The 16,118-nt window shown below is 27.8% G+C and overlaps 1 protein-coding gene across 1 annotated transcript; it reads right to left on the bottom strand.

Moving 5' to 3' along the window:
• Window positions 1-3,904: 3,904 nt before the first annotated feature.
• Window positions 3,905-7,666, bottom strand: LOC137822837 (WRKY transcription factor 72A-like). The gene is made up of 5 exons (XM_068627841.1): window positions 7,461-7,666; window positions 6,436-6,513; window positions 5,537-6,070; window positions 5,295-5,408; window positions 3,905-5,097 (listed from the first exon to the last, which is right to left on the bottom strand). The coding sequence occupies exons 1-5, from the start codon at window positions 7,566-7,568 to the stop codon at window positions 4,144-4,146; spliced, it is 1,788 nt and encodes a 595-aa protein (XP_068483942.1). The 5' UTR covers window positions 7,569-7,666; the 3' UTR covers window positions 3,905-4,143.
• Between the last annotated feature and the right edge of the window lie 8,452 nt (window positions 7,667-16,118).

Genomic DNA, 16,118 nt, shown 5'->3' on the forward strand with positions numbered 1-16,118 from the left:
ACAGTTTCAATTGATTGTTTCCACAAATAATCAATTGACGTACTTATCATATAAGAGGAAAATTAACATTGAAAAACTGCAAAATTTCAGAAAACAAAATATTTTAACTCGTTTAAAGCATTTTCAATTGATTGAAAAACCTTTTAGTTAATAAAAACAGTTTAACTAATTGAAAAAAGTTTTGTGCTTGAATCCTTCATCATGCTTGAGGTAGAAGATAAATCAAGACACCCAAACACTAGACTAAACTATCTAGATTCTTTGAGGCAAATTTTCTCTTCAAGGCTTATTATGGCTTCATCAAACATATTTAGTTGAGTAGTTTAATATATCCAACAATCTCTTCCTATTTGATGGAGACAAATAATCCAGCATGCCAAAATTAACATAAATATCAATAAAAAAAAAATTCTATTGTTATATTTTATTCTCTTGAATCCTTCATCATGCAAAGCGGGCGCTCTACCATTTGAGCTACATCCCCTGCTTGAAATTATATTTAACAAGAATTTGTTAACCAATTATATGCATTATTATTGAATACGTTCAATTAATTTTGTTTAAAATTGAATGTGATATATGTTTAAATGTTTTTATTTTAAAAGTTTAAAATCTCTGAATGTGAAAGTGAGAATGGTAAATTCATATTTAATGAATTTATGTGAAAGGTTTCATCAATAATGAAATATAAAAAAATTAGCATAAAAGAATAAAAAATCACAAAATACATATTTATAGTTTTACTGCAAAATAATTATATTTTTATTCTGAACACAAGTATAGCCTGAAAACCTATAAGTCATTGGTTTTTAATTTTTTTCTTTACTATTATTTTTGTTTCTTTATATGTTGATTTAAATGATTATGCATTGTTAGTTTATGCTTTAAGTGGCATGGAGTTTCGTTTGTATTTCACATTGATCCTAAGTCAAACTTTCACCAATTCAGGTTGAGCCGGTCTTCTGATTCGGTTAATGTAGTGTGGAATATAATTTGGGTTGGGGTGGTGAGTGAACTCTGAAAACACAGGAATTTTGTCATATTCAAAAGGGATGTGGTGGACGCGTCTGAAGTGTTTGATTTGATGCAAGTAAAAGTTTGGTCTTGGATTTCGGTAAGAATTTGCTCTGCTTTGTTTTCCTACTCTAATTGGTGTTTTGGAAACCTTTGGTGTGCATGAAGATGATTTCTTGAAGTTTTTTTTTTTCAGGATTTATTTTAACAAGTAGGGCTTTTGTTAATTAGTTTGGTGGTATTTGTTAGATGTTGGTTTCTGTATAAGGGTTCCCTGAAGTGGTTCCCATTTATTTATTTTTTAATCCTGATATAAAAAAAGAGGTGCATGAAGAAAAAAAAAATTAGAAATCACACTTAGTTTGATTTTTAAACTAATAACCTTAAAAGCCAATAATAAACTTACTGTGTGTTTGTAATCAAAATAATAATAAAATTTGTTTTACCTATTGAGTAACTATATTAGTTTTGTTTTTATTCTTTAATTAATGTTCTTAAAATGGTAATTGGTTTGTATTATTTTATATTTTGTTTCATTGTTATAAAAGATTTTTCATATTTTGATCCCTGTTTTTTATTTTATGTTTTAGTCGAAGGATTTAAGTTAGCTAATAGTTTGCTCTTGAAATGTTTTTATAGCTTGGCCGTGATGTTTTTTTTTGTGTTTTTTGGAGTGATATAAAATATGTTACCATAATTATAAAATATTCCGTTAATAAACGCAGTTTTTTCATTTAATATTTTTTTTTATTATTAAACGCAGGGTTTAAATTAATATTTTTTACTTTTTTAAAATCAATTTAATGACTCGTTGATCCTATGTTTTGGGTTTTTATTGTTTTCCCTTTTCTTGTGTGGGGAGACCTCAACAAAGCTAGATAGTTGAGAGAAAAAATCAACATTTTTGGGTTCGAGCTTTATTTTTTCAATCCAAGTTGTCAATTTAATTATGGGGGAAATTTATTTTCATTGTTGCCTTTCTATTTAACAGAGTTACCTCTTCGGCAATAAAAATCACCTTACGATGTTTTATATGAAAAAAAAAACATATAATAATGGAAAGTTGAATTGTATTTTGAAAAATTCTCGTTAGTTTTTGCAAATATCGTCTGATGCTTCGCAATCATATGATAGGTTCAATGTTTGGTCATACGAAACATTCATGTTTTCACAAACTTAGTTTTAAAGTTTCACCCTCTTAAATTTGTTACATAAATAACATGCAATACATAGAGAGATTAAAGAGAAAGTTTTAAAAAATATTTTATATTGGTTCATTTGATACAGACTACGTCTAGTTCTTCACAAACTAGTCAAGTTTTACTAGGTAAACTACACTACGAAATACAATCAAGTATTCTTTCAACTTCAAAACACTTCTAGCTGACCCCGTTCAAATATTTCTTCCTCAAGCCACTTTTGGCTCAACCAATTATTTTTTTCTTCAAGACATTCCTAGCTCAACCCAAGTATCTTGTATAAGTTATTCCTGACTTAACCAAAGTATTCTTGTATGAAGTCACTTTTGGCTCAATCAACTATTCTTGTACAATACATTCTTGGCTTAAAACAAATACAATGTTCTTACAAAGCTTTTAGAGCATAAAGAAAATTTAGCAGAGTTCCAACGCTTGCAAATTGTGGCTATTCTTCTTTTTCTTCTCTTCGAAACATATCTTTATATAGGCTTGAAGAAAATAGCCCTTGCATTCCCTTGACTGATTGTTGAGTAGCTTTGTGCAACATTAATTTATCTTCTCTTCTTCATGCAATATCTTTGATAGTTAGTAATAGTTATCTTGCTCGACAATAGAACATTTTACACACAAAAAAAAAAAGTACAGTAACTAAACCATAGTTGAAGATAGCTTGTGTTAGGAGAATTGACAAACTTTACAGTTTTAACTTGAATCCCAAGAGATATTTGAATAAAGCTTTTACTTGGAACCAATCTTTTTGGTGAAGCTTCATGAATATTCTTTGAGTTCATGTCAACTTATATTCTTTAATTATACTTATCGTCTAATCATCTATCATCTATTAGAAATGTTATTTTAACATAAATATAAAAAAAAATATTTTAACATAAATATATATACTATTATTTTTTTATATATTATATAATTTATACTTTCATTAACATTAATATTAGAGAATCTAAAAATTTATACATAAACACAAATTTCAATTCATTAAAAACCAAAAATAATCTTACTCTCTCCATCGTTTAATACAATTAATTTTAACCCTGGGAAATACAGTTATACACATAAATAATTTTGACATGTATATTTTTGTTAAAATATATTTCATAATATGGGATTTATTATGAGAGTAACATGCCCTTACTTCACTTCTAGAATGATGTTTTTTCAGTCCTTACCTTCTAAGCCCTAAATAATCAACCCCAAACCCCATAAATCCTAAACTATAAACACTAAACCATCCTAAACCTACATGTCATTTTATAATATTTATAAAACAATAAAATATTTTTAATTTACTCCACAACAAAATTTTAACTCAATTTGTTTAATTTTTTTTATCATTTTATGCTAACTAAAAAATATTATGACTTTTGTGTAATTTTTTCACACTAAAATCGTCATATCTCCTTATGACTTCAAGTTAAACACGTTTTAAACTTTAATCAAAGTCATCTTCACGACTTTTGCATAATTTGTTTTTTCCACCAAAATCGGGAGAAACGATTTCCATGAGTTGCCTAGGCCAAGTACGCTTAGAGCATGACTTACCCATTTCTAGAAAATTTTCTTGTAAAAATGATATAAAATTATATCATTTGTGTAAATTTTTCAATGAAGAACTTTCAAAAATAATGTTTTTCATAACTTGAAAATAAAAGCTAAAATGTGATATACATCATCGATAATCACTAAATGAAAGAGAAAATGTTTATTTGTGTACATTCTCTAAATTATGTATCCATAATTATACAATTGCAAGCCAACTTGCAAGCTAGCTAGTTTTAACATGATAAAGTCATAACAAAATCACTTGTCTATCACATCCTAAAATATTAAATAAACTAACACACGTTTTGAATCTTGCTTTAAACATGGCCTTTCCCATGTAGGCGAGAGGTTCATTCTTCAAACATCCCAATAACTAATTTTTCTTTTCTCTGTGATCTCCGGGAGACCCAGAAGCGCTTTTGGGGCTAGAAAGTGGCAAAGGTGGCTGAAGAAACATCAAACTTCCTTGTTGTGGATTAGCTGGTGATTTGTTCAAGAAGCTTGAAGCACATCCATTGACTTTTGAAGATGAAGGTAAGGCAAAAGATGGTGGAAACAATTCACCCCATTTTATTTTCTGACTCGGATTTTCTGCAGCACCTTGGTTTCCCTGACTGCTTCCTGAGCCAATAATTGAAGAAAGTGCTGCTGCCAAAGCTGACTGAAAATTAGGGTCTGCTGTGATTACTTTTGTTGCTGCAGCTATGGTGTCTGGCAGAGAATGTTGTGCTGGAGGGATTATATTGTTGTTCCTTTGCATGAAGGAACTGTAGATGTTCTCCATCGGTTGTTGTTCCGGTTGTTGTCTTCCAAGGTTTATGTTACCAAGGATATTCACATTCGCATTCCTGTTGTTATTATATGGTTGAGTGTTGTAGGTGAAGAAGCCGTTGCTCCAAGAACTTGTATTAGATTCGGAGGAACTGAAGCTTAGGCTGGTGGAAGGAGGGTACCTTTGAGGGTTGTAGTTTGAATTTGAAGTGAATTTGGCAAAAGGGGCTGAAGAGGACAATGGATTGGAAGTGAGGTCGAGAGTGATGGTGGGGTGTGAATTTGAAGATGAGAGTGCAGGATGGGAAAGGTAGTATTGCTTTGATTGTGAACCATCTGATAGGGAAAATTTGATTCCATGAAGATCTGCAGCAGTGGTGGTGATGTTTGGGGAAGGACTTGATCCAGAGTGTGATGTTGATGATCCAGACAATAGCATTGAAGCAGCTGCTGAAGTGGTGGAAGCCATGGCTGTTGCTGAAAGAGGAAGAGGGTGGTTGTGGGTTCCTTCGTAGGTGGTGATTAATATGGTCATGTCTTGAGCACATCTTTGCACCTGAAGTGTTGCATATATAGGAACAGTTAGGGTAATATATTTATTTCTTTTAATAACATGTAGCACACCATATCAAATATCAGTATATTTAAATTATTCTTACATCAACATATAGATATATAATAGAATATGGTGTTCATAACATACATAATTGATACCTCATAGTAAATAAAGAGAGTCATGCTGCATGTTCATACCTGCTTTCTTACTGGGCATGATGGTGCAACTGTGCAACGATAGTAAGCTCGAGGACAAGGATTTCCCTTTGAAATCTTCTGTCCATATTTCCTCCATTGACATCCATCGTTCAACTGTTTCAACACCAAAGAATGACATCTTTTCATTAACAATGTTGAGTAATCATTATCCATTAACCAAGTTATAACAAAGTAAAACAAGAAAAAGTTGCATGGAATGAGCAATGATAAGAGATACTTACAGTTGGGGTGTCACATCTTGCTCTCACACAAACTCTTGCCTTCTTTGCAGGATTTTGTTCGGGAACCTCAACCTCTCCAACATCTCTGTTTGTCTTGTGTCCCTTGCTTGCTGGCCAACTCTCTCCAGCAGCTTCTTCCTTTGGCACTTCTTCAACACTATTGGTAGGGCTTGGATTTGGCACGTGTTCAGTTGTGCTTCCAGATTTTGATGTTTCATATTTGCACTCCAATCCCAGGGACAACCCTTCTTCATCTTCTTCCTCTTCCAATGTTTTAGGGACTTTACCTTTCTCGTTGTTTCTTGGAATTGGAATTCTTCCAAGACTCAGGGAAACTAGTTCTGATTCCTCCCTCATTTCTTCATCATTCTTCGGTTTATCAGAACAATCTTTTGTCTCCTGTTCAGTTATACTGTGGAATTGCATTTGCAGTGTTCGGTAATCATTAAGTATTCGGTTCAAACGCATCTTTAATCTTTGATTTTCCTCTATAACTTCACCCATTTCGGCTTTTGCATTTTGAAGTTCATCAACCTGCAACCATGCATGGATCATGATCAATCATACTATAATTTAATTACTGTTGAAAAAGTTCATATCCCATGCACTATTTTTAATTTCGGACGTTTTTTCAGAAAATGATCACTTTTTTTTTCCTAAATTTATACGTACTGTCACATTAATTAGTCCCAAAATTGAAAGAATTAAAAAAATTAATCTGAAAGCATAATTAATTTATAAAAGAAAGAGAAGGAAACACGTTAAACCTAAAGTCCGATCCAAATGAATAGATAACTTATAGTTAAACTTTATTTTCCTTAAGAATTAAACCCTAAGTCTGACCAATATTAAAAATACAAGATAATAATATAAATATTATAATTATTCAACTATCTAACCTCTTCTTTTTTGGATAAGCAAGAAACGTTTGGTCCAACCTCAACCAAGGATCTTTCTGGAGTTGCTAGGGATGCTTCCTGTAAACATCGCAAACCATTAAAAACTCAATATGCATATATACAAATGCAATTTAATTTCTCATTATTTTTCATTTTCTGGATCCAAAGTATCTAACTAGGTTTACCAAGGGAAACATTAGAATTCCACTACATGAAATAATTAGCATAGTGTTTATGTAATGATGATGAAGTTAGATCTTAATAACTTTTGCCCTTATTTTGATATAAGAAGAAACTGAGAATCTTCCCGTTTTGTATGTGAAATGAATTGTCATATTTTAGATATCAATAACATGACTGCTAGCTTTCCGCCACATGCATGAGTCAACTTAAAGAAGCAGATTTAAGATTCTTTTCAAAATCTATTAAAATGGTAATATGCTGAATTATATATATACACGCATGGCCATGAGTTCAATTTTCCTTAAACCAAACAATTATTAAATATATTAGTGTATGTGTTAAGGTTATAATTAATCACTTCGTTGCACAGATCAATTGAGTATTAAGTTACATAGTGCACTTCATGTAAAGACAAAGACAAAAAAAAAAATATGTAGAAACTCATTCTTTCTATATCTAATAATAGATCTCTGCAAGTATGCAGTGTATTAAGCCATTAAATCACAGCAAGGATTTATAATCTTCCATCAAAATTTCATTTTTTTCAATCAAAACTTGACATATGCCGAATTCAATAATTTCAACAATTAACTAGTTTTTATTTGCAGATACAACACACCCCTTCTTAAGTATTTAAAATTAATTTTAACTATATTGCATAAATAAATAAAAAATAAAAGGTTTGAACCGATTATCCGAGTGCTAACAATAGGATGTGTTGAGAAACAAAAAGAATTTGGAGATCAGAAGAGTTTGATTCTTGTTTTTAACCTAAATCAACAAATGAAAGACCATACATATATACACAGACATATTAGATAACAGCACAGAATTAACTTCACCTGCATAACAATCTCTTGTTGACGACGATGTTCTTGACCTCCAAGAGTGGATTCAGTTCTCTTCTCTTCCTTGACTTCTTGAGCAGATCTTTCTGAACCAAACTCCATATTGAGAAAAGAACTGTTCTTTCTTTCTTTCTTTCTTTCTCATGGTCCCTCTTCATCTGTTAATATAGAGAGAGGACCTGCATGAAGTATTTGACTATTGAAAATAAAATGAAAAAAAAAAAAAGAATGAGTAATTGCAGATGGAGGAAGCCAACACGGATACACACGTACAAGTAAAATGTCAAACGTAGACCAATCCAGTTGCACTAAAAGAAAAGAAGAAAAGAAGAAGGAAAGACGTTGGAAGAATATTAAAGTATTGTTTCAATGTGGAGAATATATGTATGTAATATAAGTGGAAGAATTCAACTTCAACGTTTGAGAAAAGATGTCAGAGAAAGTGAAAGAGGGGTTGAAGCCGCAATGCTCGGACACCGCCTACTATACAAGTGGCACCGTTGAACTTTTGAGCATTGCAAGAGTCACATGTGGCCCAATTATGCCTTTCACATGGTCAAACTTTTCCCACTCCTAATCACCAAACTAACCCTTTTTTCACCAACATTTCTTCCCCTCCAAACCTCTTCTATCTCACATCTATTATTCAAAATACATTTATGTTACCTTTGTGGGACAACTTTGCCTTCTTTTTTTCTTCTTTTAATCATCATACCTTAACTAAAGATTAGATAAGATTATAATAAATGGGTTGGTAGATAAAGATTAATGGTTTTAATTAGAACTCGTTCTAAAAATTCTCAATGTCTAGGAGTTTCATATTAGCATCATAATTCTAAGGATATAAGCCACAATAGAGTCACTAGTTTCAAAACAAAATCAACCATACTTTGAAGGGTAATAATAATATGTTGACACTCTCTTAATACAATCCCATTTAACACTAAGTAATTTTTCAAAATTTACATTATATTTATCAAATTTTCATTTACACATCAATCCCACTTATCATATATTTATCATAAAGACAATAAAATTTTAAAAAATGAATGTCAAATAAACTTTTTTTCCAAATTAAATGATTGAATATCTAAATAAAACTTGATATTGAAACAATAAATTTATGACAAATTGCATAATGATATTAAACATAAGAACTTTATGAAAAAAAAATATGGTCGGTTTTAGGTTGAAGAATTTATACCAACATTATTAAATTGTATGAACCTAACACCACTTAATTTTGATTTGAAAGTGATAATAAGTAGCAAAAATGAGACGAATTTCGTCAAAAACTCCAGTTTGTTTGTGGCTAATAAATATCTGGCAGAGAGGGATGAGTCCGTACATGAAACAAATAATGTATTAGACTCGTTATATGTGCTGACTTTAAAACTAATTAAATAATACCAACTCTTAAACTTTTCTACTAACAACACCACGCTATCTCCTTTTACTTTTCTCTTTTTGGCTATGTATATGTTTCCTTTGTCTTTTCTGGCAAAGACTAGAATACAGAGAGAGCATTGGATCAATAGTAGGGTTTACGAGAATAACGCTTCCTCATTGGTGCATGTTAAGGATACTTTCAAACCACTACCTTCTTCATGCCTACCTTTAGTGTATATAACATAGACCCATAGAGTCAAAATTTAAAAGGTCAAATAAAAAAATAAACAAAGTTCTTCATTATTTTTTTTTATATATAATCAAATTCATATTTTTATAATTATATATATTTTTAAAATGTTAACTACATTATTAATCTATTAAAATTAATGAATATATATACGATAAATAATGCACTACTTTTTAAATAAGATTACAACTGCAAATCATTAGTTTTATTGGCTACTACGAATATTTGTAATTATGATATTTATGTTATAATCATTTTTTTTTTGAAAAAAAAAGGTTAATTATGTTAAAAGTCTACTATATCAATTGAGATAATTATCATTGCATATATTCCGTAATTTAGTTTGTTTAACTAAAGTCTACAACAGTGTCTGAATGTATATATTTGAGAATACACGAAAAACTAGTATTAGGAAAAGATAATATTACAAGAGTGTCTTAAATTTCAAGTTGCCAATCCCTTAAACAATGTTAGTGACATGATAAAAGTTAATAATAACATTTATTTCTTAAACAATTATAATCAAGTCATTGAAATTGATAAAGTTGATTTCAATGCATGAAAATGATATATGAAAATAAAAATATATTGAAGAATAATAATTAATTAAAATATAATTACTCTCCTTTTATATATGAAGTTGAGACCTTTGATAAACTACATTGTCTACTCATACTTAGGTGGAAGAGGCTTTTTGGGATTTCAGGAATGCATATGCTGCCTCTGGTGGATAAGTTTGTCTCGACTAATGTCTTTCAACTCTACTTTATCATTTTGATGGTATACTTTTACTACATCCAATTGAGCCTTGTTTGTTTGTATCCTTAGGTTTTTTTCCTTTTGGTATCCATCAGAGTGTCAAACACATTCATGAATTTCTCTTTGTGTGCATAACATTAATATTAATATTACGACGTAAAAGTTAGGTTTTCCAATATGACAACCTGCAAAATATATTTTGTTTCTTCCAATTATGTTTAATATCATATTTAAAAATATTTTCTTATTATTGTAATTCAATGCAAACTGATAAGTGTGCAACCCTATTCCAAATATCAAGACTAGACAAATATGGAAGAGCATAGTTAGTCTCAACAAATTTTTTTTTAAATGTTTTTTTATTTCTCCTAAATGGATAATCATGTGAGAGAGATTGATGGTGATAATCAAAATATGAGATCTTGTGGCTATGGTTGAGAAAAAACATCTTTGTTCTTTCCATACATATAGGAAAAGCAAGTCTACTAGAAATTATCCAATATGATAAGATGTCATAAACTTGGAAGTGATTAATTGCCCACATTAACATTGTATTTGTTTCCACATTTTTACTATTTGCAAGGATGGAATGAAGAGTGAGTTGGGTGTTTGTTTTCATGGGTGTGAAAGTATTTGCGGGTGACAATTTGAGGATGAGTACCTTATGTCTCTTCCATGCACTGAAAAGCAATGAGATAGACCATGTGAAATTATATATTTGCCTTAATCTTTGCCTGAACCTTCATACCATATAACTTTATTTTTTATTTTTAATGGAGTCAAACTTTATGGAGAACATTGCACTTGCAAGATCCATTTCAATGTGTGTTATGTATTAAATTTTATAAAATAATAATAATATTTAAAACTAATTTATAAAATAGTGATAAAATTATAAATAATAATATTAATTAAAATAAAATTTAAAATAATAATAATAAATATAAATTAAAAAATAAATAATGATTAAATAATATATATATTTTTTAACAAATATTTACTAATATTAATATTAATAATATAATTATAATATAATAAAAATAAATATATAGAATAATAATGATATTAATTATAAAAAAATAAATATAAAAATAATATTATTATTTAAATTTAATATAAAAATGTTTTTTAATTTTATTTTTATAATTATAACTATTAAAATATTGTTTATTTTTATCTAATAAATTTTTTCTGATAATTTTATATAATTCATATTTTTTTAAGTAAGCTCTTACACGGTATCAGAAATAATATTTTAATTACAAATAATTAAAATATATAAAATTATTCAACGGTATCCGGAATAATTTATAAAATTTTAATTATCTCAAATCTACACAAAATTACCTCATATTTCATTATTTAAATATTTTTAAAAATAAGGATAAATTTGTAAACTTACATTTTAAACCGTTTAAAAAATTAAAATTTTTCTCACAATCATCACACACATAAACTTCAATAAATCTTCCTCACACATCTATTCTACCTCAATCCAAACACATTTACTTCACACTTTCTTATCAAATCCTAACACATTCACTCCTCAAATCTTCACATATCTACTATTTAATCCAAACACAACCTAATAAGTCCATATCCCTTTAGTTCATAGGGTGCACAACTCATCTATAAGTGATTGAAAGAACACGTCAATCTTATACTTTAGATTTGAAGCATCTGAAATAGACGTCTAATTGTTTTCAATTTTGATTTATTCTATATTTCCAAAAAACATTTTAAAAAATTTATTTTTATAATCTTATTTGAATTTGTAAATACTCATATTATATGTGATACTTTTTATTTTAAAATTAGGGGTATTGAAATATTATATTGAAAATTCGACTAACACTACAAGAAAATCATGAAATAGAAACCAATTTTTAGATACCAAAATATTAGTTACAATAGGAACTAAAATAGAGATCATTTTAGAAACTAAAAAAAAATTGGTTTCTAAAATAGTTTCTATTATTTTCTATTATTGTTAAATAGTTTCTAAATTAGTATCTAATTAGCAACTAAGGTTTTAACTACCAATTATTTAGTTTCTAAATTTGGTAGCAAAAACCTTGGTTGCTAATTAGATACCAATTTAGAAACTATTTAACAATAATAGGAAATAATAGAAACTAATTTAGAAACCAAATTTCTTTTTAATTTCTAAAATGGTCTCTAATTTAGTTACTATTGCAACTAATTATTTTGATTTCTACAAATTGATTTTTATTTCATGATTTTCTTGTAGTGTAATATATTAGGTACATGTGGTAGTTTATGAATTGTTGGATCTGATATTAATATTAAAAAACCTAATTATATATACCTAAATAGAATTAAAAGAAAGAGAAAGTTAATATAAAAACCGATTACTAAAGGAATTTGGTTTTGAATCACTCAAACAATCGTTTATTATTAATATAAATAATACTCAGAAATAAAATAAAAATTATAATTATAATTAAGAAAAAAAACCCGATTACTCTTTTTCATTCACTTTTCTCTTTACCAATTGGACATAATTAGAAGCAACAAGCTTAAGACTTTAAAGTTGAATAATTTTCAAGTTGATGGTATAATATAATTTAAAATTTAGCTAAAAAAGGGGGGAATATTATTGAGAAAAGGAACAAGAATCAATTTACCTCCATCTCCTTAACAATAAAGAAACAATAAAATTTATATTATTGAAAGTTGAAAGTTGATAGAGACCATTGAAACCTTGTATTGACTTTTTGGGCGTTTAATTTTATATTAAACTATTTTTAAGTTCAACTCTAAAATGCAATTAAAAACAGGTAGATCATTAACTCCATGAGATCTATCTCATGACGACAAAAGTATCTTAGTTTATTGATGACACTGTGTGAACATATAATTAAGCAGATAGTGAGGCAATAAAATTTTCACTTCTAATGTTCTTTATATAATCAATTTTTATATAATGCGCTAAATTATTTCTAAATTTTATTTTTACTCTTATTTTCTATTTCATTTTAATTTCTTAAAAAACATTCACGAATAAAACTTTTAGTTGTAATATTTTCAGAAAGATCAACTGTGTTAGTAAAATTATAAAAAAAAATATTATTTTGGTATGTGAAATTATGAATCTTTGGGCATTTTTTAATTTTTTATAAATAATTAAATTGATAATTGTTTGACATATATATTATAGGCCAAAAGAAGTTGTTTAATAATTACTGGGACTAACTAATTTACTATATTATTCATTTTTATTACATTGTAAAAAATGACATCATCCATCACGTCGTTTATGAAGCAAAGTAAACAACATTTGGTGAATTAATTAGTAATACTTGCATACTTGTCAATTTAAAATGAAGGGAAGTTTAAGATATAAACTTGTGAATCGAAAATAATGAACTGTATATACAAGTTATTTTAAACTTTCTAATAGCATCTATAATGTATAGTTAGTTAAATATTTTAATTTTGAAGTAATTAAAATGTTATAGATAGGTTTAAGCATCCTACAAAACAAAGTTAGTCATTATTGAGGTGGTTAAAGTAAATGTGTTTAATTCCTTTTGTAAATCTTACCATTAACTAAATATTAATATTAAAAATATTCTCTACACTAATTTCTCATATTCAAAAAATAGTTTTCTTAAAACCTTTATATAAATAATGCTACATCATTTCCTCTAATAATAAAATTTGTTAAATTAATATTATTTAATTTAAACAAATTTTGTAATTCAAAGATAACCTAATACACGAATTAAATTCCTGTAAAAAAGATAGCTATCAATTGTGTGTGATGATTCATCACATAAATTATTAAGAAAAGTAAGCAAACTTTGATCAACAATTAATCAATAGTGTATAAGTAGTGTGAAAACAAACTCGTCACGCAACAAATAAGATTTGTCATAAAAAGAAAAATTTTGTCATACAATAATCAATGATAGATTTTATGATAAAAACATTTGTCACAAATTGACATCACAAGATTTTTGCAAAAGATTTTTCATTTCATTCCGATAAAGTAGAATATTTAATGTTTTTCCTTCACTACTTATGAGGGAATATTTCTCACAAATTATATCAAATATTAATTCCTTCACGAAATATGACTGACATTTGGTAACGAATTTCATCTCATACAAAAACTAAAAAATGTTTTTTTAATTTATCAAAATTATATATTTATTATTTATTGTATACATTTTTAACATTAATAAAATTTTAGTTAATTATAAAATATTAATAGTTATCAATTATATTATATGTAATATATACATGCTATTTTAAATAATTATATATATATATATATTTATATACATATACTCTCGCACTCTAATAAGATATATTTATCCAATAAATATACTCATCGTGGTATTTTCTTTAACAATTATTTTTTTACTATCTCTATAAATAATAAAATAATCAAGACATGATTTATATTAATTATAATCCTAATTAGTTAATTAACAGGCAAGTTCATATCAACTTCTTCGTGTTAGTTGATTTAGTCAATGATCTAAACAATAAATTAAGAAAATTGGTTAGTTTTGTTTATAAAGTCTCCCCAATAATAATTGTAAATATTCATCATGTTGATTAAAGTTATGATCAACCAAAGGTAGATTACAAATTGACTAAAAAGAAAAGTGTTATGAGTAAGAACACGCATTTAATAAAAATTATATTAAATTACTAAATAGAAATTAATTTTAGATATAATAAATAATTAGTTATTATATTAAATAAATTCAAGACTATTTTAAAGATAAAGTTATTGATATTTAAATTAGTTTTTACTATTAATAAATAGTTTGTAAGTTAATATCTAATTAATTACTATTTATCAATAATAGAAATTAATTTAAAAATTAATATTTTTAATCTCTAAAAGATATTTAATTTAATTAATATAATAATTAATTATTTGTTATCTTTAAATTAGATTTTTATATAATAATTTTTTAATAATAACGTGTGCAACTCAACATTAAAATTCTACCTCATAAACAAATAACACGAAAAATTCTTTTATAACGGACAAGAATATACCCTGCACTCAGTAACGAGACAATATACAGTAATTTAAATTTAAAGTTTAAATAATTAATGTTGATAACAATTTGCAGACATAATGCATTGTGCATTAGTACTGAACCCAGATCAACCCTAATGAATCACACAGATGAATCCAGGACGTGAGATGAACAAGTTATCCTAACACAAACTATGATGACTTACGAATCTCTCCAACCACACTACACTACACTCTTTGATGGCTCGGTTTCTTTGATTTTCTGTGAATGGAGGAACCACCTTCATGTTGTTATATAGCCAGCTTCACGCCCACCTACCTCACCCACTGCATTCACTCACCTTTCACAGTTTCACACACAGTCAAACAATTCCTGAGCTAAGTCAGGAATCTCATGGTTTCATGTGGCATGCATGCAGGGCCACTGTTCCTCTTGATTTCAGCAAAAACAAGGGCAACATGGTAAGTTCCTTCGGATGACTTGGCACTCCCACTCTACGGTGCAACTTTCTCTTCTTCTTTGAGCAGAAGGAGAATTGACTCACCTTTCTCCTTCCTTCCACCCTCACTCTCAAGAAAGCATGGATCCAAACGGGGTGCTGTTGTGACTTCCGTCATCGACAACAGTACCACCCCTGGATCCAAACGGGGCCTTAGGGTGTGTTTGGATTAGAGGGTGTGGGGGAGTGGAAAGTTGAGGACGAGTGGGAGTGGAAGTGTGAAGAAAGTGTGAAGAAAGTTGAGGTTGTTTGGATTGGGGTATGTTAGAGTGGATGTGTGAGGAAAATTTATTGAAAATTGTAAGTGATGTGATAGTTGTAAGAATATTATAAATTATTTTGAATAGTAAAGTTTGTGAAATTACAATTTTACCCTTGTATATAAAAAAAGAATAAATAATGATTAATCCTATTTCATATTTTAGTTAATTATAATTTAAAATTAAAGTATAATTATATTATTTAACATTTTATTAATTAAGAATTATTTTTTATTTAAGTTAATTTATTTACATAATTTTAATATTATAAATGATTTTATAAATTATGTTATGTTATATATATATATATATACAAATATATATAAAATTAATTTGAATAATAATTTTCATTATTATGAATAGCAAAATGAATATATTTTAAAAAGAAAATAGAAATTTAGAATATAACATGAATATTAAGTAGGTGTCAAAATATATAATATAAAATCATTACATGAAGAACATAAT

The sequence above is a fragment of the Phaseolus vulgaris genome, chromosome 9 (genome assembly GCF_000499845.2).
Source record: "Phaseolus vulgaris cultivar G19833 chromosome 9, P. vulgaris v2.0, whole genome shotgun sequence".
Classification (NCBI taxonomy): domain Eukaryota; kingdom Viridiplantae; phylum Streptophyta; class Magnoliopsida; order Fabales; family Fabaceae; genus Phaseolus; species Phaseolus vulgaris.